Below are 25496 nucleotides of genomic sequence, written 5' to 3' on the forward strand. Positions count from 1 at the left end.
TACTTGTCTCAGTCTTTCTTTTATTTTTTATGTTCTCTCTCTCTCTCTCTCTCTAACTTTCTCTCTCTCTCTATCCTCTCCTTATTTTTTGCGTCTTAGTACTTTCCTGATCTTCTTTTTCACACCTCGTCGAAGTACATCGATCTGTTAACTTATTTATTTTTTGGCGACTTTAGTAATATACACTTTTAGTCTTTTCCGCGCGCAATCTTCGTTTCTTCTACTCAGGGATTGGAAAAGATGAGAGTAAATATATGTATATTTGTATATTTTTCATGTCACGTTACTGAAGTTTATGAAAAATCAATCACGCTACATACGTGTAAAACAATGACGTTTTTATTTATCCTTAATTATAAAGAAAAAAGTACCAACAATATGTAATCGTGGAACTTCCGCCAGGAAAACGTTTGACATAACATTTGTATTTATGTACATTGCATTTAAAATACTCCACTCGGCGTTTCCTCGACAAGATACACGTAACTACTTCAATGTGCCAACTAAAGTGTCGAATACATCGATTTGTTTCAGCAGCCGCCCAGCTCGCAGGAGCGTGGCAGCGGCTTGGCTGCAGGACGCCAAGGGGGACCCGGTAGTACGGGAGGGCCCGGAGCGGTGGACCAGGCGCGAGATCTGAGTCCCTGCCTTCCCGCGTCGATGGGCGATGCCGCGCGACCGACTACCTTACCGTGCAGTCCTCCCGCCGCCCATCATCATGGGTCCCATCATACGCCTCTGCATCAGACCCATTGCGGCACTAACAACAACTGTTACGACAGGTCGACCACCCCTTACGACTCCAGGGACTACGACTCTCCCGAAGGTATGATTGTTTTACTTGTCGCAGGAGGTGATGGGAAGGGCGGAAGGATACGAGCTCTGCGTTAAGCGGAAATTCAGTAATGAAGATTTATTTAAGTTTGAATTGGATGCTTTAATGTTACATTTCCTAGTTAAGTATTGTATTGTAAAAAGTGCAAGATGCAATAACACCGGTGTGTGTAACAAAGAGAGACATACGTAATCTCTAACAATTTATCCCGATGCGTTTCTCAGGGAGTGGACAGGAATACAGGAACAACAGCGGCAACTTCGACAACGCCAGTGACCTGAACATGCAGTCGCAGACGGCGCATCATCATCACCATCACCATCATCACCACCATCATCATCCCCATCTGCACTCGCAGGAACAGCAGACGACGGATCTGCACCCCGTTCCGAAATTGGAACCGCCGCCCACGCCACCCGCACAATCCGAGGATGTTCCCGGGGTGGTTTGCGCGGGATGCGGCCTACGAATATCAGACAGATTTTATCTCCAGGCCGTCGACAGGAGATGGCACGCCGCGTGCCTCCAGTGCTCACACTGTCGCCAGGGCCTCGACGGCGAGGTCACCTGCTTCAGCAGGGACGGGAACATCTACTGCAAGAAGGACTACTATCGGTGAGTGAACGCGCATTTTGCTACTTGTATAATCGCAATCTTTCGAATATTTTCTGCAATTAAAACCAAATTCACTAATTTACTTTTTCTCGTAAAAGATCAAGGATTAACTTTTGGCGAAAATCTCAATTTCAAAGTGCAAACTCTGTGTATGTATGTGTTAGCTTATCAGTTGGTTTGCGCCTGGTTGAACAGTCTCGTCCTATTTCGATGTAATGTGAGGCCGCGCGCGCCGGCTCATTGCGAGTTACCGAGAATAGTCGCGCGCTGCTCACGCGAGCAAGTCAAGCGCGAAGCAATTTCTGCGATTCCAGGGCCGATTTGAAGAGTCGTTTCTGAACATGTGCCGCTCCTTGCGTAACTCGCGCGTTTCTCCGTTGCGAGTGGGTGCAAGATAGTCGTGTGATTTCGGTCGTTACAAATGTCCGCAAATAACTACAAATTGCGCACGGTGGAATTGCATTCCGAAGATCTTCGTGCGGGAATTTTTTTTCGAAATTATATTATTTGCTCGCGTGAGAGAAATATGTGATTTTATTTTATTTTTTTTTTTTTTCAAACCTGTCAGGTAACGGGTTGGTATTCGAGCGTATCCGAGTATTAAAGAAATTTACCCGGATAGTACGTCGACCAGCAGCGGTAAAATACGGACGTGAGTTCGTAAAAGAACAAATTGTATTTAATTTGCAAAGTGCATATTTACATTGTGTGTTACACATGGTACGCTTCGATTAAATTATAATCTCTGTATTCATGAGAATATTTACATAACATACACGCACAAACGGAAGACCGAATTAGAAGTAAGAGCTGTGTTGGATTTCCGAAAGTGTTAGATAACTAGACGTAACGAGAGCGAAGGCCGAACTAAGTAACTCTTTATAAATGTATCGACCGCCGCTCTCGAGATGTGTCGTTATGCAAAGTCGTAGCGGTGGGCCTGACGTTGTGTTGGGGTCCTACTGGGCCTCACACGGTGTCGATTCGCGTTGTTGCTTCGTAGAGGTACGGACCAGCCCCATACGTACATGGTCCACGGACTAATGGTCACGATTCAACCATTTACCTCCGGCGGAGCGTCGATTGTTGAAGAGAAAATCTCCGTTGTGATCTAGATTTCACGAGCGGTAGAAGAATGTGTGTGTGTGTGTGTATGTGAATTCATATCAAAAGTCAACTGTCGTTTACATCATTCAATTATTAATTTTGCAAACCGTTTGCAAGTTTACTTAGTCGAGTAAATTTTCTCTCGAAATTATAACTTGAATATTTATTTCAATTATTTGTATTAATGAGGATTAGAAAAGAAAAAATAATATTATTACAATAATATTATTTAGTTAGAATGCAGATATTGTTCATATAATTTTAACGATATATTTTCAAAAACACAGCATATATACTTCGTAGATATTGTGAGAAGTTTAATATTTTGATATTCACACACACACATATGAATTCTGACTGTTGAGATGACAATCGACTTTTTTTGCCTGTACGCAGATTTAATTTTTCGTTGCTCGTCGTTGCGTTGCCACAACACAAGCTCGTAAATCACAACTTCATAGGTGTCTCTTTAATGTCTTATCGTCTCAAAATCGTCGCAAACGAAGATAACTCACCCGTTGGTTCCGTCGCAATTTCGGGAATTGCCTGTCTTCGTCTTTCTTTCTATTTTCTCTTTCTCTCTCTCTCTCTGATTCTTTCTCTCCCTGTCTCTCTGCGCCTTCAAAATCATATTAACCGATCTTAGAGGGTGAGTTCGAGATCGCGGGATAAGCAGCTGGTTTCGTCGGACGCGTGCTCGTCGCAACCGAAAGCGACGGAAGGAAGAGACGGACGAGAATCGCACGCATGTAGTTCGAAGAACTAAATTAGCCAACCAGTCTCATCACTTTTGGCTATTCGGTTCGTTAGGTGGCTGATGTGATCTCTTAACAGTGTACCTAATAATATAAATAAATATACTAATAAAATGTGTGAGACACACACGCCGCAGTTATTTCGAACTGCGTCTCTATGTGCTTTATCTTCATTTTTCAATATTCCTTAAAGTGTCTTCTGTTCACACTCAAGTTTTTATTCAATAACGAATTACTCGACCTAACTACAATAATATTCCGCAACACGAATACTTTCGAATACTCACAAAATGAACAACATTCGGATATTCGAGTGACATCTCTCATTCGCGAAATCATCAGCCCAAATGCTCGGACATTAGGATTTCACGTGTGTTTCTAGTCAGGAAACATGTTCCCGGGAGATGCGCACGCGTCGTATTCACGCGTGGTGCATCCGTGCACGCGAGATGTGTGTGCGCGCGCGCGCGTGCATGCGTGCGTGCGACGCTACGCGCCGTCATACGAAGAGCCGACATCGAGGATGGAATAGCACAGACATCCCGTCACGACACGGTTTTAGCCTAAAGCCTTATCTTGGCGCTTCGCATGCGCGCGATCTGTTCGTAATGCACACACGTGTTTGCGACGATGCCGGGGACTGTTATTAGTCGACGACGGGGACGTCGCGCGCGTCCGTGCAGTGAACTCGACTTCTCCATACATTTTTATGGGATTTATTTCGTTAATTTTTACCGCTTGAATTTGTTGAAAACGCTTTCTCGGGATTTTACCCGAGATAAAATTAATTTCGAAAAACTTCAGAACACATAACGCGCTAAAGAAAAAAAATTTAGAAGTGAATGAAATGTTTGAAAATATTTACGATATTGTTGCGTATTTCAAATTTTTTTACACGTATCAATGACAGTCTTAAACAAATTACTTTCCCCGCTGCGACGTTACACGTCGAAAATATCTCGTCTACTATCACCTTGCGTGTTACTTCGGCCCGCCCGGGTGGCTTCGTCATAAAAATTGCTTACCCGTAAAGAGATCGTTGCACGTCGAGGAAGTAAGAGTTTCCTGGTCTGCTCCCGTGCCTTTCGTCCTGTGTGTTTTTTCCCCGAGCGTGCCTTCGCGTCGTGCTTTCGATCCGAAACGCCGAGATGCACATTTGCGGTTAATCGAGGCGTGAATGAAGAAAAACAAAGTTGCGAACCTATTTTGAGAGAGGGTGCGCGCATTAGCATCGCGAGGATTAAAAAAGAGTTAGGAGGATTTTTTATTCCGCGCTAGCAAATCGCTGAATAAGAGACCAGAAGTCGTCGAGACTTCCCGACGATTTCACGCGTGTCGAAGTAACACGTCGAGTCGAATTTACCGGAATGTGAGTTTCGCGAATTTATTTTTATTACAAATTGCCGCCGAGGCGATCGTGGTATATAGAAGCGGTTCTGTCGCGCGCGCACTTTCCTCGCCGCTGGTTAATTTATCGAGTCGTGCTCGCACCGATACCACGTGGGACGCCGTGGACACGTATAATTTATCGCGTGCCCCCTTCTTACACGCGGCGATCGTAGAAACTCGAGACGGATCCTTTGATCGACCTTGCCCTCGCTCGATTATTGAATTCTTGGGAGATCCGATCTTGTCATTTATCAGTTACGGTGTTATACGTTCTATATATAGTTGCAAAACAAACCGAGTCAAACGTACGAACGGGGGGGATTTGAGGAGAGAGCAGGTTTTTTTTTTTTTTAAATATTAATTAATTGCACTTTGATTCTCCGACAAGAGAGAATACACACGGTGGTTGTACTTGCAATTAGTTCCCGAGAAGAAAAATCCGATCTTTATGATTTCACGTTTGATTTGCAATATTCAATCTTTATACGTATATATACATATATATATACATATATATCGCGTACCGCCGCGTCATTTATTACATAATGCTAATTTTTCGGCGTAATGAGCGCGAGCGCAACATGAATTATTTCGATCATTCTTTGCATATCGGAGCGTAATCATTCGCAGTCATTCGTTATTAATTTCACGCGGCACTCAACGTATACGAACACGGCGCCGGTGCATTTACCTTCTCGCATGAGAAAAAAAAAAAAAAAAAATGAAATAAAAAAAGAAGCATTTACCGGCACACGGAATTTTCATGTACGCGCCGCCGGATCTGAAATGTGTATCTGCTCATTCATTAAACGCATTAGCGCGATTTATCAGCGATCCGGAATATATATATAGACGCGCTGTGTGCGAGATTATTACGCTCGCGTTTGCGCACCGTCGGCCGAACAAAGCGGAATAAAAGAATAAAAATGGAAAGATAAGAAAAAAAGATCGTAATCGAGGAATTCGTGACTTCTCAAATGTTAATTTCTCTTCCGTAAAACACGTTATCCGTTGAATCTCTATATTTCGGTCGCCTGTGCATCCAACTCTTCTTCGAGTTCGTTTGAATGTGGATTGTTCCATCAATTTGGTGTCTGTAATGGCGTAAATAAATGGCGTAATAAATTTCTCGAATGGGAAAAATGTTTTTCAATGCGCAACAATGTATACTTTGAACAGTCGATGCCACTGTTTTGTTATTATCACATTAAATATTATTAGACCCATATATATAATTCCACAAAATGCGTCTCGTCTTCGAAAGCGAAACTCCCGTCTTGTTATCAGCGACAAAGAATCTTGTTAGAGATTATACGAAACAAGTTTCTTCGCGAATTTTGTCGTCGGACGATGATCGCCGTACGCGGTTTCCATCCGTAGGAAGCGGTCGTCTTAAATCAACGGCACGCAAAGGAAATAGCGAGTGGTAATTGAGCCATAACCCTCGGTCGGCGAACACAAATATTTCAGCGCCGGGAGCCCGTTCATAATTTAGCCCTTATAATTAAGATGCGGCGACGACTCGCCTGGAAGCATCTCTCGCTTTCGTTACATTCGCGGGAATCGCGCCCGATAAAACGGTAAGCGTATAATATTGCATTTATTGAAATAGGCGCGTAGATAATCCGCGTTCTCGCGGTTATTATCTTCCTTTCGTGTAAATGGAAAATAAAAAAGCGCCTCCCGGAGATGCGAAAGTAACGAACGTCTCTAATTGTTTGTTTTTATTTTTACGCAAATAATAGATTTACGAAAAAGACCGTATCGAAGTCTCTTCGAACTCCGTCAAAGTTCAAAACAAATTCGAATTCCTCCGTAGAGTATAAATTATATATTTCGAGAATCTCCAATTGCGCGTAGTTCCGAGATACCGTATATCACGAGAGAGATTCACACTTTTTTTTTTTTTTTTTTATTTTATCGTCAGTCACGTCATCTCTTAATATTACGGGAAAAAATACGAGCGTCGCATCCGCTACATAAAGATACCCTCGAGTACTGATTAGAGTCGAATAGTGATAACGCCGAGCTATATCGGCTCGCTTATCGGACACACGAATCTCGACAGTGTTTCCTAGAATTTCGATGCGCTTCTTCGGGGAGAGAAAAGGGGTTATAGAGAAACGTAGTCGGGGACATAAATATGACGACGGAGTGTCACGACCTCAGACCAAGCGGACACACGTGCTGCTGCCACGACGGAACGAGCAGGGTAACATAATACGCGCGCAACGACTAGCCGGGCGAGTCTCTCTCGCCCCGCGCCATAACGCATCACGGGGACATGCATCATCGGTAGCCATTCCGGTGCGTGTCTCGCGCGGTATCTCTTTCGACCCATTTCTCGCATCGCGTCCAGCCGACTCTACGTTCCCTTCTTCGGTTATCGTAAACTCGAAAAGAGTTGGAAAATTTTACAATAACAAATATAATTAAATACGGAGTGTATAGGTTCTATAAAGTTAAGATCAAATTGTTTTAATTAAATTAAAACAATTTACCGTAACTTCGTTTTTGATTCTCAGAGAAATGAAAACATTGGTTTTAAAAAAATTTTGCGCAAGTAACGCTCTTTGAGAAAACTTGACGTTATTGTTCCTGACGTTAGTGAGAATTTCTCTCTCTCGTGTCGAGTAAATTTTAGAAATCAAATTCTTACACCGTGCTATCGAGAAAATGTCGACAACCTCCGTTGCGATCTGTAGCTTTTGTACAAATGACAGCAGGTGATTAAGACGTCAAGTGGCGGCGGGGAATCTTTCTGGAGTTCTCAATGAGCAAATCATGTCCGCCCAGCTGGAACATAATCTAGCCTCTTTATTACGGATGGCAGGATGCAAGTGATCGGTGCGATACCTTGATGTAGTAGATCTCGTGAGATAGGGAGGAGGGGGGGGCGTATTTGTATGGCGACACCTGCACACACGCGGGGCTCCCGCTTCATGCATCACCGAAGAGGGAACGCGAACGCGCGATCTTTCCCGTCTACGAGATGTACCAGCTCGCGTTATCAGATTTACGCACAATGGCGCCCCGCTAGCACAGCATTCGTCCGTCCGCACCACCGGACACTCTTACAGAATTAATTCGGTGAAATGATGACGCTAAACTCGAACGCACACTCGGCATTATATATGCCGTACTTGCGCACATTAGGCGAAATTTATGTTTACACGAAGTGTGTCGAAAAAAATTGACACCTCATCCTTGTCCCAAGAAGTGTCTGTTTTAACTCTTTCGTTTCTTTAAACAAGACTATAAAGCGCGTAAAAACGGAGGATACAGTTTTACTCCCTTTTATATTTTAAGATATTTTTTACTTACTATCAAATTTTTATTTATTTTTAACCTGGAATTTTTAACAGAAGTGAACCAGAGAAAAAAAAGGAGAGAAGAGACGCTTGTATATATTGTGTTCGGTTTATTGCATTATTTTTTAAGCCCAACAAAGTGTTCTCTAAAAAAAAAAAAAAAAAAAAGAAAAGAGAGACAAACACACACGAAATTGCTCTCGCGAATATAAATTCCATTCTGCACGAGTCCCGGCGGGAATTTGTCGGTGAGTTTTACGAGTGGCCGGGCCGTTGCTCATTGCCGTATTCACCGGGGATTCGGCGCGTGTCCCAGCGGGGGGTTGCGTTTTCTCCGCGAGTCCTGGCAAGGTCAACGCGCTCGTGCGTTGCGCGCTCGCCCAACGGAATCACAAGTGTCACCGCATAAACCATCCCCCGCGAAAGTATCGCGTTACTCGCTACGAAAACCGCCGCGCAAAAGCAAGATGGACAGCTGGAGATTGTTGCTCGCGTGACTTACAGACGATCCTCGCGACTCTCGTCGCAATCTCTCGTGTGTGTGTGTGTGTGTGTTAGGCGGACATTGTGTCGCTCGGTGTGTTCTCCCTCGCGAACAAGCTGAGAATTTATGATGTACAAAAGAAAGTTACGCAACGCGGACGATAGACTCGAGTTGGCGTCTGTTACAATTTCCGGAAATCTCGCGCCGAAGATTCGCGCAAGAGCTCGAGACTTTGAGACACGTTGGCACTGCGAAACGTCATTAATTTGCATATCTCGACGTGTTAACGTGTAGAGAAAATTTGCAATTCAACAGTTTAATTTTAGATCTTGCCGCATCATAAATATATACACAAGACTTTTTTTTTTCCATTTATACACCTCGTGTGTTTTTTCTTTCGCCAAATTTCTACGAAAAAGCCCGCTCTTCTTTGTTGCTTTTTCGAATATAATTATGAATTCCGATTAATTATGAATTGAAATGACATTGACAAGAAAAACGAGACGCGTTCTACGCGAGTATTAAAACCTTATTATCATTTCTCGTATCTGTTTACAACGCCACGCGCGAAGAGATACGATAGAGGATTGTCCTCCGGAAACATGAATCCGCCAACGTCCACCGACTCTATATGTGAAAGACACCGCGCATCTCGTGCGCACAAGTAGCGAGATCGCCGCTACGCGTTTTTAGTTAGCGGGTTATTTAAGTTGGGAGCTTGGGAAGATGAAGTTGCGCGAATCTCAAATTTCTCCGCGTTGCGACGGCAAAAAACGAAACGCGGGAATGTTGGAGGTTCTGCATCCGACAAAAGAAGTGCGGTGTAAAAATTCGCACGCAAGAGGATATCTAGAGAAGATGCGCGGAATAAAGTTGTAAGTAAGCGGACGGTAAAAATAGCGTCAACATCTCTTCCTTATGTTATACGCACACGCATCACATACATACATTACTTATCGAAGAGCGGTCCTTGTCGAAGGATTGCTCTCTCTCTCTCTCTCTTTCTCTTTGATTCGTCGCGTGGTATGCCAATAAGAAGGCAGCCGGCAATATAATGCCGTGATCTAGATTAATGTGAGCAATGCCGGCAGCAGTCACGTAGCGTCCCACGCGCAGCGTGTGTCCTCCGCGTTTGCGCGCGCTCGCGCGCACGAACGTTCGGAGCCCTGGCATCCGCAACCGGGCTGTCGCTACATTATTCATAAAATAAAACGTGCGAAGAGAGAGGTAGCGCGGTCTCGACGACAAAAAAAAAAAAAAAAAAAAAAAAGGAACGAGAAAATCAAGCGCGAGAGAAGATACGTATACGTGCGAGCGTCGAATCCTGTGCGAGCGAGCGAGAACCCATGTGTAGGTACGTATGTACGTACCGGTCGCTCGGGATTAACGCGAAAATCATTCATCAGCTCCCGACGCGCTGACACTTCCGGCGAGCGCGTGTCGTTAATAATGCGATACACGCGAGCGCTCTTGTTCGCTATTAAGACCCGCGTTACTCCGCGCTGACAACGATTTTCGTAATGTCCGAGACGTGCGTCGTCGTCCCGTTGCGAATAAAATTCGTCGAGAGAAGTGCGACGGCTCGAGATAATAAATTATCATCGACGAATTAACACAGACATTGTGATAATTGCAACACGCGAGAGAGAAATGTGAGAACAAATGTTTGCGTTCTTTTATTTAACAATTAACTTAATCTTTTTGAGATTAGAAGTTCGAGATGTTTTTTTTTTTAAGCTTGTATACAAGACGATAGCGCGGTGACCCGGAGTCACCGCGATTTCGAATCTATTTTTGAAAGTCGTCGAATAAGTCGAGATAATTATCTCGACGAATTAACACAGACTGCGATAATTGCAAGAGAGAGTAATGTATGACGCGAGAGAGTAATGTAAGCATATTTTTTTTTGTTTGTTAACAATTAGCAAGTCTGTTTAAGATTAGAAACTCGATGTTTTTTTGTAGTTATACGCAAGACACGATAGCGCGGTGACCCAAAGTGAAATGAATGATCTACTTTGACATGAAAAAGTTTTAAAACACTTGTACAAAGGATATTGTTACGACGACAATTCCCGATGAGATGTGTGGTCAGCGACCTTGATACAGATTCTGTACGCACTTTATAGTGTCGTGTCTCTGTCGTGTTAGTCAGTCGCTGAATGTCCAAAAGGTACGAAGGTCTCTTCGGCGGTATCTATTCGTATAAGTAGACAGGTTGTTATGTACGCGGTGTTCCAACAAAATAACAAAGAATCCGAACTGCGCCATTTGAACCCGTTATATAAAAATAATAATTACAATAAGAGAGAAAATGGAATTTTAGATTCGATCCGTTTCCGCGCAGGACAATCTCCTCTGTGTTTAAATTTCTTCCGACTCCGAGAGAAAAGAAATCGAGTCCAAGTGCGTGTGAAAATTCAAGCGTTCGCCGAACGAGGTGTTCGTACTTCGAGACACACACTGTAGGTTTCTGCCTACGGCAACCCGTTTTCTGCGCGCGTTCGGGGATTAAGCGGCCCGGCCTTGCCTGGCGACCGATGCAGTAAATTATTATTTCCACGATAAAGACCGTCGCGCGGCAGCGCTCGCTGAGTGGAATTCCCCCGGCTACGCCGTAATTAATGCATCTGACGATAACCGCGGTGTGCGTAGATCTAATCGGGCAGATTCGCCCGATATTGTGGCGCGGCGCGTGAAAATAAATGTGCGCGCGCGGTTTGAGAAATGCGTCGTCGGCGACACAGGACGACAACACGGGCGGGAAACGAGACGGGTGCGTAAATACACAAAAATAAAAAAACACCAAGTGTAACATCGTAATGTCGATATCTCAACTCGAAAGGTTGTGCATTCGATACGCCGCACTTCTTGATGTTGCGTCAACGTCGTCCGAGATATGTAAATGCGAATTTTTATTGGTCGACTTTGAACTCACATACAATGACGAAGATCGTCACATATTGAAAGTAGGAGATTTAATTTTTTCACAACCATAAAGATGCAGACGTGTGTGATGTGCGTTGCTCGGTAGTCCACCACTCGGATCACCAATTATCATATCGTTGTGGCAGCAAGTGTCACAACATCATACGCGCAAATATCGTGCGCGCGAAGTCATGTGTGAGAGAAATCTCATTTTTTCGCGTGACGTTTCTTTTCGCTCGTACACGAAAAACGCGTCGTCTCGTTTCCGGAGGAGAAAAAAAGTGCGGCAAATTCTCTCGGACGCAAATAGGGCCGAAGGAAGGAACGTACGCGCCGCGAGCTTTTGCGAGAGGAAAAGAGGAAAGAGAGAAAAGGCGGCGAGTATCCACGTGGTCCGAGAGTGTGCGAACGCGCGGTGAGCGGTCTGCCGCGCTCGCGCGATCACCATAAAGGATTTCCGCCGCTTTTTTTTTTCTCCCTTTTGGAAGAGGGCGACTGTATAGCGCGCATAGAAGCGCGCGCACTCTCTCTCGCGCTTCATTGTATAATAATGTATCGCATATGGCGCATCTTGTAAAACTCTGCGGGCGTCCCCCCGTCTTGTCCCGACCCGGAGGATGAAGACCTGAATGAGGTTGTTCCCGAGGCCCGGTTCATTCATCCGGCACCGTCGGGCCTCAGAGGTGACGAAAGGTCCCGAAAACCGCCTCCAGGTCGCGTCCAGGCGGGGGGGCGAAGTCTGCGGATTTCAGTCAGCCTCGTTCAGATCACCCGGCCAACACTTACCTGCATTTTGGTTGGTCGGCTTGCTCGCAGAAGCAGCGCGATGTGGTGTGGTATTTCACCGAGGAGTAAATAGGGGGAAGAATGTTTTATGGGATTGAGGATAACACACACGCGAGAGAGCTTTAGTTCGCGTTATGCGTCATGTCACAACGTCTCGTGCTGTTTCACGCTACGTCGTGTTTTCGTTTCGCGGTAACTTCCACGGACGGTAAATTATTCTCTCTTCCGGCAAAAAAATCCACACACGCGGGATTTCTTTATTTAAAGTAGCGGCGACGCAGAAAATCGGTGACAAAAAATTGTCTATCACTCGTAACACACTCTTTTTAATTTTATTTACTATTATTAAATGCGTTTTACACGTTTGCTTTGAACAAAAAAAAAAACAAAGATGATTCCAAAGATTGTTTTCCAGAAGTTTGTGTTTCTCTCTTAAATAATAAATTAGATTTGAATTGCGTATCTGATGTATGTGTACACGTATTATTTTATTTTCAATTTTCCTCTCGACCAGCAATATTTATCTACATACAAGATCTTTCCCGATCAGCCAACCGGATATGACAGATCCGATTAGATGAAAATATGCGGTCTTACACCGTTGGAGATAGACCAACCTCACCCGTAGTCATCGCCCCATTGAGACCAGGGGTAGTCAATAGGATCAGAAACGATAACAATATGTTTCGAGTCAAGAGACCCCTCGAGAGAGCGAGAGACTTGGCGCGCGGTAAATCTCACAGATTAGGTTTTTCGGTCTTACAAACACACGCACACACAGGCTTTTGAATTTACAAGTTTTTTCCGCACTCGAACTGTCAAGAGAAAATTCGCTCTTCGTAACGGAGTAAGTCGCCATTAGTAGATTTATTTTGTTTCTCGGAATTTCGTGTACTTTCTTCGAGATTCCGCGTGTACTTATTCAATAATTTTGTTTTGCATCGGTCACCTCATAATTTTAACTCATTTTCAACATGTGACTTCTATGTCAGTCTATTATTTACTTAAAAAAAAAAAAAAGATAAATCATTCTGTTCTGCTATTCGCTTCGCACTTCCTTGATTTTCCAATCGCACTGATTCTATCATCACGTGCCATTGCATGCGTTCACATCCTGCCTTTGTTTTCATCTACATATTTCATTCTCGTCGATATCTCCGATCTTTGTAGAAACTTCGCTTGCGACATCGCGCGCGAGCGAATACACACGAATATACACATCATTTATTTGAGAAGTCTGACAGGAAAGGTTCTCCCGAAAAGAGATCGGCATCTCGAAAATACGGGAGAGAAAAGACCGAAAACCTATTTAAAGAATTTACATCGGCGCGAGCTGAAAGTTAGGAACAAAAAATTGTAACACATAAATTAACCCTCGGATCGAACATTTTCAAAGATGCGAACGTGATTTAATGAGATCCGAAAGAAAGTACACAAGTTCTGTAAAACGTGCGAGGAGAATTCGACAGATTCCACTTTGTGAAAGCAAGTTTTACTTCGCGCGCGTTTATTCTCTCCACCGAAATATATACATACATACATATATATATATATATATATATACCCATTTCCGATCTTCAACCGACTTCAGCATCCAGAACATCGTAAAGGACCGCGTTATGCGGCTTTGGCGGGGACCGGCTCCGGGGATCGGCGTTATAAGATCGGCCACATCTTTATCTAGGTTGTTTAGTAGGAACGCGCGAGCGCGCGCGCACGAGGGGGAGGTAATATATTTGGAAGGCGCAGAGCGAGATAAGTGGTTAGGTAGGTAGCCGCGGCGTGGTTGTCGGCCAGATAGTCCGGCCCGCTCCGGTAATGGAGACTGCAGGGTGCCGCTAATGCAGTAGCGATGTCACGATGCCCGGTGCATCGGTATATTCCTTCCTCTCTTTCCGCCCTTTTGCCCGTCCTGCGTAGCCCACCTCGTACGTATCTTTCCTCTCCCCGACGATATCGACCGACGTGTACGTCCACCTTCGTTCCTTACTCGTCTTTTTCTCGCTGCTCATCCTCCTCCTCCTTCTTCGTCGTTCTCGATGGACGTTGGTATCTCTTTAACGGAACTCTATTGGGGAACGAAAACGATATCGAAGGATATCGCGACGCGATAGCAACCCGACGTGCGGAATGTGTACGTACAGGATAACGCGACGCGATGTCTCTCGCGATTTGATTTATTTCTGCGAGTATCGTCTTTTTCTTTTTTTGTTTGATCGATCGGACTGGAGAAATTCATCGGTGTTCTTCCTGTGCAACAGTATACGAGATTATTTTACTCAGTGATGGCGAGGTTATTTGTTAGGATTGTTTTTTTTTGTGGTGTGTAACATATACAATAATATACGCAATTGTAGAATATGAACAATACCCTCTTAAGTAACGCAAAGTGACACTGAACCCTTTTTGTTTTGTTTGCAGGATGTTCGGCAGCATGAAGCGGTGCGCGCGCTGTCAAGCGGCGATCCTGGCGTCCGAGCTGGTGATGCGCGCCCGTGATCTTGTCTTTCACGTGCGCTGCTTCTCGTGCGCGGCGTGCGCGGTGCCCTTGACGAAGGGCGACCACTTCGGCATGCGAGACGGCGCCGTGCTCTGTCGGCTGCACTACGAGATGGGCGCCGAGTTGCATCCGGCGCAGAGCCCGCCGGTCCCGGTCTACCCCCCTGGACCGCACTACCCCGGTCAGCCCTTTCCCTCGCCCGAGTTCCTTCATCACCATCATCATCACGCGCCACCGCACCCTCATCACTCGATGCAGCACCCGCACAGTCACGTCAGTCCGGTGCCCTTGCAGCCCTCCACGCCTTCCATACCTGACGCGTCCTCGCCCCCCAAGGTACCCTACTTCAATGGAGCCGCCGCGGTGGTGCCACCACCCAGACAGAAGGGTAGACCGAGGAAGAGGAAGCCCAAAGACCTCGAAACCATGACTGCGAGTCTTGGTAAGTGTAACAGAAATTGTACCGACAATATCTTCATCGGGAAGGTGTCAATAGCGCGAATGTCTGAAATCCATTCAGAGATCACGCAATTTGTTGAAGTTGAATAAGTGAATCGCGAATTTTCACAGCTCGAGAACTGTGAGAGAATTTAAAGTCTCAAACACACGGACCTAAAAGTTATCGAGGGATCCGTCGTCATTCTCGAAAAGTGATCTCCGCGCCGACCGACCGGCCGGCCGGCGCGCGGGCAACGCATAACTGGTCCGACGTGATTTACGGACGTGCGTGGGCGCGGAAACGCTTGCCACCGAAGTCTGATAAAATTTGTCGGCGCGACATAAATTCCCGAATCGAATCCGAGACAAAGCGTGTACGTGTCACGTTGCGTTTCGCGTGGGCGACTTCGCCGGCAGTCCGAAGAACTTAATTTCTGATTGTTGACCGATCGTGAGAACAACTGGTTCCCAGCTGGTTTTCAGCCCGTGGAAGGAAAGAGAATCACCACACGGGTCTTCTCGGGAGACAGAGCTTCCACTTGCTACCTCTTCTTCTTTTTGTTCCCTCTTTCCCCACGCTCGCTGGAGGAGGTCGCTCGATGTCGCCGTGTCGCCGTGAAAAAGGATCGTGGCGCGGCGCGCAGGTGATAGCCTGATACCACAAGCTGGTCTCTGATCTATCGTGGATCATGCCGGCAATTTTTTACGGTCGTTACTAAGGTCCGCGACGATTCACGCTCTCGAGGTGAGATAAATAGCCGTGCGTTTAGTAATTGCGCTTGAATTATGGTTGCAGTTCGAGGCGAGCGATCCTCGCGCGCTAACAGATGATTCGTACAGATTGCGCGTACTAATTGTTTGATATAAAACAGAACACAGTGTGTGCCTCAATGTGGTTGATATTAACAAACAAATTGGCTTCGCAAATCCGAAGTACGTTACGTTTTCTCATTGTTTTTTATTAGACAACGCAAAATTGCTTAGATCTACGCATCTAACGTAAGCAAAAAGAATGTGCGCGAAAAATACGCGCAGAATTAAAATAGCGATAAAAAATTGAAAACTTAAAGAAATAAATCTTCAAAAAATCGTGACGTCCGCGCAAGTTCTCAGTTCGTTTGCAAAATCCAAGTCGGGAAAACGATCCGCGCGCACAACTCTCGAGATCGCGGGGACGTATAGAATAGAGTTATCAACTAGGCTCGATTTCGAACACACCGAAGATGTGTTGAGACCGACGCGATGTTGCCGACGGAAGCGAGTTCTAACGCTGTTTGATGCGTATCACAGCTCATTAGCTCCTCCGAGTGCAAAGAGGCGGATTAGAGGGAAACGGCGATACGCGAATAGTATGCGAAAGGCTGGCGAACACACGGCTAATTACAATACTGCGCAGCAGATAGTTCGTAGACACGATACCTCTGTTTCGCGTTACCGTGCCGATCTCTGTTGCTATATCACGCGCCTACATCTACGAAAATGACGATACTCGTCGATACGTTATCGCGCGCGCGATATCGCGTCTAATCAGCAGATTAATAACGCGGCGGCACCCCCAAGTAAAACGCAATCTGTTTAATTCTTAATAATAAAACTTCGGATTGTTCTTGAAATTGTTGAACAAATCAAATTCTAGAAACGCACACAACACGTCGCACAACACTACAACCGATTTTCTGACGCGCACCATGTGGCTCACGTTCATGTTGCAGACCTAAACGCAGACTACATAGACATGCCCTTTGGCAGAGGTGGCCCCGGCACACCCGGTATGCCCGGTTCCAACAGCAGAACGAAGCGGATGAGGACGAGTTTTAAGCATCATCAGTTGAGAACGATGAAGAGCTATTTCGCGATCAATCACAATCCCGACGCGAAGGACCTCAAGCAGCTTTCCCAGAAAACTGGCTTGCCAAAAAGGGTGTTGCAGGTAAACTGATCGTTTCGAATTTTGCGACTCGCGGTTTTTTTTTATTGTTCTTCCTTGACTTGAGTCTGAGTTTATTTTTTTTTTTTTATTAGCTTTTTTATTGTTTAGCCACAACGCTCGTTCAGTTTTCAAAACGCTAGTTTCTCATTTCTTCTTTATCTTCAATACAATCGTAAATTCATATCCCCCACTGGAGTATTCCGCGTAACACTTCAAATTTTACCCAAACAATTTTACGGTTTATTTATAAGTCACCGAAGATAACAAGAACAATATCGCACAGAGCCATAACGCGCAAACGCTAGTTCGCAAAAGCAAAAAGTCCAAAGACGGATAGCCGGTGGTTTCTTACTTAGCCTTTGCTCCCCTCTCGTTTCGGGAGGGTTGCGCCCTATAAAAATATTCATGTGCGCGCGCGTAAGCTGCATAGACACGCGCTCTCCTCCCAATTAGTGCGGCACGTACGGCGTCGCTGGCAAAGTTAAAAGAATCGCGCGGAACGGAGCGATATTTCCGTCGACAGGCTGCGGTCTTTCTCCGTAATTACGAGTCGGCGTCAATCCGGAGACAGTCAAAATCCCCGGGCAGACGGCAAAGTCTTCGTCGTCTTCGTCGTCGTCTTCGTCGTCGTCGTCGTCGTCGTTGTTGTTGTCGTCGTAACGTCGGATTTGAGCGCGGCACAACCGGGCTTGCTCTTCTCTCTCTCGTTAACCTAGTACCGTTAAATTATTAGGGTTACAAACGTTCCGCACGTACCGTTTGTAAGACGCGGCGTTGCGCGAAAAAAAGCGGGGATAAAAAAGAAGAGCGATTTGAGAGAAAAAATCGATTGAGAGAAAAAATGTAACGTGAAATAAATCGAACCAACGCGCGATTTAAAATTGAAAAACTTAGATGAGAAATTTTCTTTAGTTTAATATTTTTAGAGAACCCGCGTTCTCTAGGTACATTTGTCAATATTAAATCTGAAAAGACTTAAAGAAATTTTAAAATTGCCAAACTTTTACCAATTTTTTTTACCATTTAGCACAGTCACTCGGTACACACACACACACACACACACACACACACACGTACACGTGACTTGCTGTTACATTGCTCTTGTTTCCGCGTTCATTTGTCGAGTCCGAAGGAGAGGGTTGGAGGTGGCCACTATTGTATTCGTAGGGTTCTTGGTCGCCATCTTGCTTGATATTGATCGCGAAACGCACGGATACTTGTTCAACGCGCCGCGCACACACAGCCGCACGCACGCGCGCGCATTTTACGCACGTTCGAAGGGGGAAACACACGGAGAGAGAATTGTCGGTCTCTGCGAGTTTCTTTCGTCCGCGGGGGTGGAGACTGTCTTGAAAATGGCGACGTGGCTTTTGTGTATCTCTTTACATTATTTGCGCGAGAGTATTGGATAACAACTTCGCGCGAGAATAAGAGGACGTGTGTACGTGGCGCAACAAGAAGAACTTGTCTAACTAACGTATATACGTACGTTCGAGCTTTCATGCGAACTCCTTCAATTCAGCTTCGCTCGTGGCGGCCACAAACATATGTTGCTTGTTTTGTTCTCAGGTCTGGTTCCAAAATGCGCGAGCAAAATGGCGACGCATGGTGCTAAAGCAGGACGGAAAATCCGACAAGTGCGACAGCGGGGTGGAGGGTGGTAATCTCGGCGACCTTGAGCTCTACGGGAACAGCACCGGAAGTGGCGGGCCGCCGATGAGCCCGCCCTTCATGCTCGGTGGTCCACACAGTCCCGCGTCCCTGGCGTCTCTGGATTGCGCGTGATCTTTGAGGTCCAGGTTCGTTCTTTCTGACTAGCCCTCGAGTCGTGATAGACGTCGTCGTGTACCCGGGGACGTTCATTCTTCCGGACGGTTTTTTCATGTGAGAGAAATCGCTCGCGACTGCGTAAAAAACACGAGTGAGCAACTAATGGATGTGTAAAAAAAAAAAAAAAAAAAAAAAAGACGTTTCCGCGATGTCGAACGGAAACGAACGGATTATAGAAAAGACCGATCAAGCGAAACTCTCGAAGAATGCATTTTTTTGTTTTGTCGAAAAAAAAAACGCTAGCTTCTCTCAGTCGAATCTGAGATTTCTCTTAAACGGCGAGAGAGAGAGAGAGAGCGACGAGAATCTCAAAAAATGTTTCATGTTTGTCATCTTTCCGTGTTAGAAAAAAAAAAAAAATGTCTTTTCGACAAACTCGCTTTGAGTTGAATGGCTAATCAAGATTAATGTAAAATCGACGCGAACACGCGTTTGGATCCGTTTAATCGATAGGATCGTTGTATTTATTATAGCTCGAATTTTGCGACGTTACGTCGCGGAACAATAAAGTCGTTCGTTGAAACAATTGTAATTAGTTACGAGATCTATTTATTCGTCTAAGTCTAATGAAAGAATCGCGAACATTACCAGTGCTGTGTGAAAATTCAGCGTTTCTGGATTTTTTTTTTTTTTTTTTTTTATCGAGGAGTTGTCAATTTTACGGACGTTCAAAGAGAACGTTTGACACTTAGTATTTGAGGTTTTACTTTACGTTCGAGAAATGTGTTGATCGCATAAAACGAGAGAAATGCTAACTCTGTAAGAGTATATTCGACAACGTAAATTTTCTTCGCGACATAATGTGTATTTACTCTTTTTTATTAAATATAAAAAATTTCGAATTCCGCAGAATTCGCTAACTCGAGAGATCAATCGGCAAATAAAAACAATAAAATCTACATCGCTTTAAATTTGTGCTGCGTTTATTATTATTATTATTATTTTTTTTTTGTTTTTAACAAACACCAGATTTTTACGCTTGTTAAAAATATAAAAAAAGCGGAACGTGACGACACACGCGAGGATTAATCGACGCTCCGTCGGACGCGCGATTGAAACGCTGAATTTTGATGAGAATGATATTAATTATTTATAAAACGAGAGAGTTGCGAGGAATAGAGTCGCGTTACTTTAATTGTATATTATTGCTCAAAATCTCAGATTACGCGCAAACAAACCTAAAATTTAAAACACATACACACATACACACACACACACACATATACACACGATTGTATTGTAAATAAAGAACGTTCCTGATCGCGCGTACTTTTCTTAAGGCACCGTTATAGGTTGGTAGGGTCCTATTAATTGCATTCGGTAGCGGTCGCGCTTCTCTAGATGAGAGGTAATAATAGTAATGACGCGCTCGCGGCGCGCAATACGCAGGACTATTGTTAATTATTGCTCCTACTATTAGCCCTCCTTGTAACGATGCGAAAGAATTGTCCAACCTTTGCAAGATCATTTTTCATTGAATATATTTTGACAATATACATTGCGTGTGTTTGTATTTGTGTTTCCCTACATATATTTCCCGTATCCCGTCGTCTTGTATCTTTATAAGTTCGATAATCTTTAATTAATCTTTAGAATCTGTAGTAATACGTATATATAGATCGTATTTATTTTAGTTTTTGATATCCAAAAATTTTAAAAATTGCTAAGAGAATACTTTCTGACAAACGTCATAATTTCGAGAGAGAAAATAGCAATTAAACAAAAATTATGCGAAATAAAAATTAACACAAATTTTGCATTTAAATTTTAAATGTATAAAATCAGATGTTGCTCAGGGTTTTAGAGTTCACAGAGTTAGCTTTCGACACACAGAGTCCGAGATTGGGACTTTCCACGCGAGAAGGAGACGCAATGGAAAGTCTCACGATGGCGTGTACACACAACGCCACAACGTTGAACCAGAATTTCACCTAAACAAAAACCGGCGCAACATTGTCTGTCCTGTTTTGCCAGTTGGAATAACTAGATTCACTGACCGGCGCGATAATGGCATGGTATTCGATCATGCTCCGTTTATACACGAGAGCAGCAAAAAGTTACGCGAAATTTGATTAATTGCCGAAGAGAATATATTGCGTTTTTAAATCGGAAAAACACAGCAGCAACATCACGGCATTATTAACGATTCGCATTAGCTTTGAGAATGCATAAGAGATTTTTCAAGGCATTTTGAACAAAAAGAATATCAGTCTTGACCTATAAACTAATAATATTAACTAGTAATATTAACACAAAAAACCGAAGTGAAGTTTCATGTTTATACACATCGAACGCGGATATAATATTTATAACTTATCTTATTTTTTATCGTTTTGTTTGTTCGTATCGCAACGATGTAGTTGCGGTATTCGCGGCATTTCTTCTGTGAACGCCGCAGTTGTCGACTTAACGATCCGATTATGAAAATGCGACGAGTCTCTCGCGGCTATCAAAGCGAGCCAGCGTGCCAGACCGAATTACGTAAAACTGGACATCAAGTCCTCTGCGTAAATTACACACACCGGAGACCAGAAAAAGAATTCAGTTGACGACTACAGTTTTTCTCAATGAAGGATCATTTGTGTGAGTATATTCAAGAGTATCATAAAAACTCTATTTAACGAGCTGTTATATGTTCTTATCGATTTGTATCTCCGTTTTGGCAAATCAGATCTGACGCAAAAAAAGGATAATAAAAATCAAAACTCGAGTCAACATCGATCGGAATATAAAAATGACCAGAAATAAATAAACTTATTAAAAATAAAAAGACAGAAGAGATTTTTTTTTTTTTTTTTTTGGAGATACGTTTCGCTGCATTTCGTCGTCGAGTTTTGGAAAGTCTCGCGTCGTTTCGCGAACGTCGCCCTCCCTCGCATAGATTTCTAAAAAGAACTCCGCGTTCACATAATATTACGATTCGAGCGGCGCACGGCTTTCCTTTGGCCATGCAATATGCATCAAGCTGCATTCAGGACGCATAGCGAGCGCGCCGATGCGATTTCAACTCGCGATTGTTCGTTGAATTTCTAAGCCAAAAAGAGGATGACGGGAGAGATAAAAGAAACGGCGGCAATACAAGCGTTATATACGGGAGTAGAAGAGAGATATAGACGGACGCGCGCGCGCGCTCCTTAACAAGTTCGTTTCATTATATTTCGGAAAATAAACCGTGCGCGCTCAATCTTTTCGTGCTCAATTTTTTTCGTTTCTCTTGTATACAATTATCTCTCTTAAGATTAATATTTATACATCCTCTCGAAGCATAAGATGTTTCGAAGTACGTTTTTTTTTTTTGCATAGACACACATCGTACAATGCAACTTCTTTTGAATTATTTACGTTTGTCTTGTTAAATATATAAAAAACACGGTTTTTCCACACACACAATTAATTAATACTAAAGTAACATTTGTAATCTTGCGGAAAAACAACAGGTTTTTTCTTTTTTTTTTTTTTTTTAAACAAAACGTGTATAGTCTCTCATCGCGCAAGAAATCCCGAAGGATACGATCGGCACCGGCGCTGCCCACGGTAACGGTCATCGTCGTCGTCGTCGTCGTCGTCGCGTCCGACGAAGCAAATGAGACATCGTCGATGTTCGACACCGTCGTCGACGCGCACTGTCATCGGGATTTTCTGTTCACCTAGTCTGGCATATCGATCATCCGAGTTATCGATATCTCGTTTTTGAAACCGGTCAGAGGGGACAACGGGTCGAACGAGCCTCGGTCTCCGCATCGGTCACGGGGATCTAGGAATCCTTCGATCATCCCCGTCACGCCTCATCGGCTCCGAAAACGAACGATCTCCGAATGTGATTGGAACACGCGCGAGTTTGTCCCTTATTATTGATACGCGATAGGAGATCGAAAATAGTTCTCGATCGCGCGATGTGTCTTTTCTCCCTTCCCCTGAAAACTGGTATATTCAGAAATATCACACGGTCTTGTTTTTTGTTTTCTGAGAAACACAGTTTTTTTTTTTTAAATCGTTGGTATCGATAAGAGACATATTCTGTGTGAGAACTTTTCCAAAATATGCGAGAGACGCATCGGACAGACATTTCCTTACCGAAACCTTGAAATTCCATTCACGGGAATCCATTCTCGGTAAATTTGAAATTCAGACCTTTCTATTATTTACCCAAGGTACTTTTCTATTATTTACTCAAGGTCAGATTTTAAAAAAATATAACTGTTGACAACTTCGGAAAGGAATAATAGTTTTTATTTTTTTTTGTTTGCGCAAAAAATGTAATATTTTACTTTTACATGCAAAAACTTTATCAGATATGTAAATCGACGAATAATATTCATTCGGCAACGAATAATATGCATTTAGAAACAATAAATATCCTACACTTTTATCGGAGTCTTTATTTTTCGGTTTGTTTATTCAAATTTTTCAAGTTTGACGCAAGTCGCAGAATTGTCTTGCATCTCGTTGATTATATTACCCAACAACCTGTTGTTTAAAAAATCGCGAATAAACAATTATAACTTTGTAAAAATGACCAAAGGTTTAATTTAAGATAAAGATGTAAACAAACAATTTCGAAACCTTCCGAAAGAAGTCGTCTAGACGAACGACGATTTTAATAATCGTAAATTAATTAAAACTTGATCAATATATTTTGATATTATTAATGACGGTAACGTGTCGGCATAAAAATTGCGTTATTTAGTCAAGTGCCGCGAATAAACTCGGCAATTACATAATCTACAAAAATAGCCACGACGAGTCGACGATAGTGTCCCGTTGAACTGTGAATTTATTTGCGATTCGTGACTCTGATCGTCCAGAATGTCATCACGTCTCCGGCAGCTACGTGTATTCATCGCAATTTCTCACATCTTCCTCGTTTTATTGCGTCTTCACTTCGGTTTCTTCCTTATCGCGATATCCAGCTTTTCTTCGTGATCGAGAAAGTGTGAAAAGATTGTCGTTAACGTAACGTAAAGTAACGCGACATTATATTTCCCGTGTAGCCACTCGTTAAACTTCGCTTCCTGATGTTTTAATGTCCCCCCGCTCTTTCGCCACGCGCGCGCGGATGCGCGCTTCTCTCCCGCACAGCTTCGTTTTCAGCTTTCAAGTTCTCGTCTCGTGTTCCGTCTCTCATCTTGGATGAGTCTAGATCTTTTTTTATCAAAAAAAAACTTTACCTCGAGCAATCTATTCGCGAGGCGTTCGCGCCCTTTCGCTAACCCTTTTTTTCGCGCCCCCCATGCTCGAACCGCGCCACTTCACTTCAACGAGAAGAGAGAGACCCCCAGCACCGACGCGATGTGTTTGTGCGCGGGCGAGCTCTCGGCTAGGAGAGACTCCTCGACAGGTAGCGTGCAGGAAACGAGTTCCATCAGAAATTACTCGCGTAACTACCGAAGCGAAACACGCACTCCTTAGCTTCCCGCTGGACTTATCAAACTCGGGGAGGGAATTGCAATATTTTTTTTGAGAAATAGAGAGATGGATTTTTAACTGTTATTTGGGGTTGTATAATATACGATCGGTTTGTTTTTCACAATAAAAAAATGAAAATTATTCGAACAAATTTTTATTCGAGATTATTATCTTGGTATTTGGAATTATCAAATAGCGATCTGACTGTGAGAATATCACATAGGATTTGAGAGATTCGACTCTGTGCGCACTGCTTTCTCCGAGAACGGTAGATTCTCTCTCTTTTCTTTTTTTTTCTTGTTTTTTCTTTTTTCAAAAGAGGGAGAAAGAGAACGCTTCTCTATGCACCGCGTTTGTGAGGTATATTTGCGGGTTCCGTTTTTCTCCGCCACCCACCGGGTGCTGTTGACGTCACGCCCGGATACCATTCGACAAGGGGCGCCGCTCTTCTGGGCCAATAATTCAGACTTCAAGGCGCGGCCGCGAAGATCGCCGTGACGGAGTATCAAAAGCCACGTGCTCACCCTGCGCGCGCCCGTTTCCCTCGTTTTCTCTTCGTCCCTCAGGCCGGTCAAAGCGGAGAGCACAGCGAAGCGAAAGAGAGCCGGGACGAGTGTCGTAGAAGCACAGAGGGGAGAAAGAGAGAGAGAGGGAGATACATGCTATTTATTCATACCCCGTGGCTCAGCACGTAGTCCCCTAAATACGTTGGATAAACCTGAATAGAGTGTATCATAAAAGATATGTGTATTAATAGTTAGGGATCTTAACGATCTAAAATTACCAAAACTAATATTTTCGAGAGAATTGAAAATTCAAAAAGAGAATTCACGTTTTTACATCTACGTGCAGAAAAAAAAAAAAAAAAACGACTGAGAAAAATTTCGTAGTCATCCGAAATTCGAAACATCTGACGGGTAACACAAAGGAAAAAATGCAAACTTCTGACAAACTTCTTGCTATTGAAGAGACAATTGTCAAGCGTAAAAAAAAAAAAAAGAGCCGCACTGATAAAACAGCACACGACACGCAATGAAAGAGCCGTCACTGAGAGAAACGCGAGAGAAGGCAAGTACCAATTCTAGCGATGGAACAGACGGGGGGAAAAGAGAGGTGTCCGTTAGAAGGCCGCGCGTGGAGAATTCTGGAGGAACACGAGATGGAGCGAGATGAACGGGAGAG

At 43.9% G+C, this 25496-nt stretch overlaps 1 protein-coding gene across 1 annotated transcript; it reads left to right on the forward strand.

Annotated features, from left to right (window-relative positions):
* Positions 1–630: 630 nt before the first annotated feature.
* On the forward strand, positions 631–20378 carry LOC109855407 (LIM/homeobox protein Lhx9-like). The gene is made up of 5 exons (XM_020429635.1): positions 631–826; positions 1060–1450; positions 14632–15152; positions 16861–17078; positions 18648–20378. Exons 1-5 carry the CDS (start codon positions 661–663, stop codon positions 18861–18863), a joined length of 1512 nt encoding a protein of 503 aa, XP_020285224.1. The 5' UTR covers positions 631–660; the 3' UTR covers positions 18864–20378.
* The last annotated feature ends 5118 nt before the right edge of the window (positions 20379–25496 follow it).

Source organism: Pseudomyrmex gracilis, unplaced genomic scaffold, assembly GCF_002006095.1.
Source record: "Pseudomyrmex gracilis isolate BER0280 unplaced genomic scaffold, ASM200609v1 scaffold_88, whole genome shotgun sequence".
Classification (NCBI taxonomy): domain Eukaryota; kingdom Metazoa; phylum Arthropoda; class Insecta; order Hymenoptera; family Formicidae; genus Pseudomyrmex; species Pseudomyrmex gracilis.

Bases quoted from the DNA above. Each gene is read 5' to 3' on its own strand.
- LOC109855407 (XM_020429635.1), top strand. From the start codon at position 661: ATGGGCGATGCCGCGCGACCGACTACCTTACCGTGCAGTCCTCCCGCC. The intron at 1,451-14,631 runs GTGAGTGAACGC...TTTTGTTTGCAG, and splicing joins TGCAAGAAGGACTACTATCG to GATGTTCGGCAGCATGAAGC. The intron at 15,153-16,860 runs GTAAGTGTAACA...TTCATGTTGCAG, and splicing joins AACCATGACTGCGAGTCTTG to ACCTAAACGCAGACTACATA.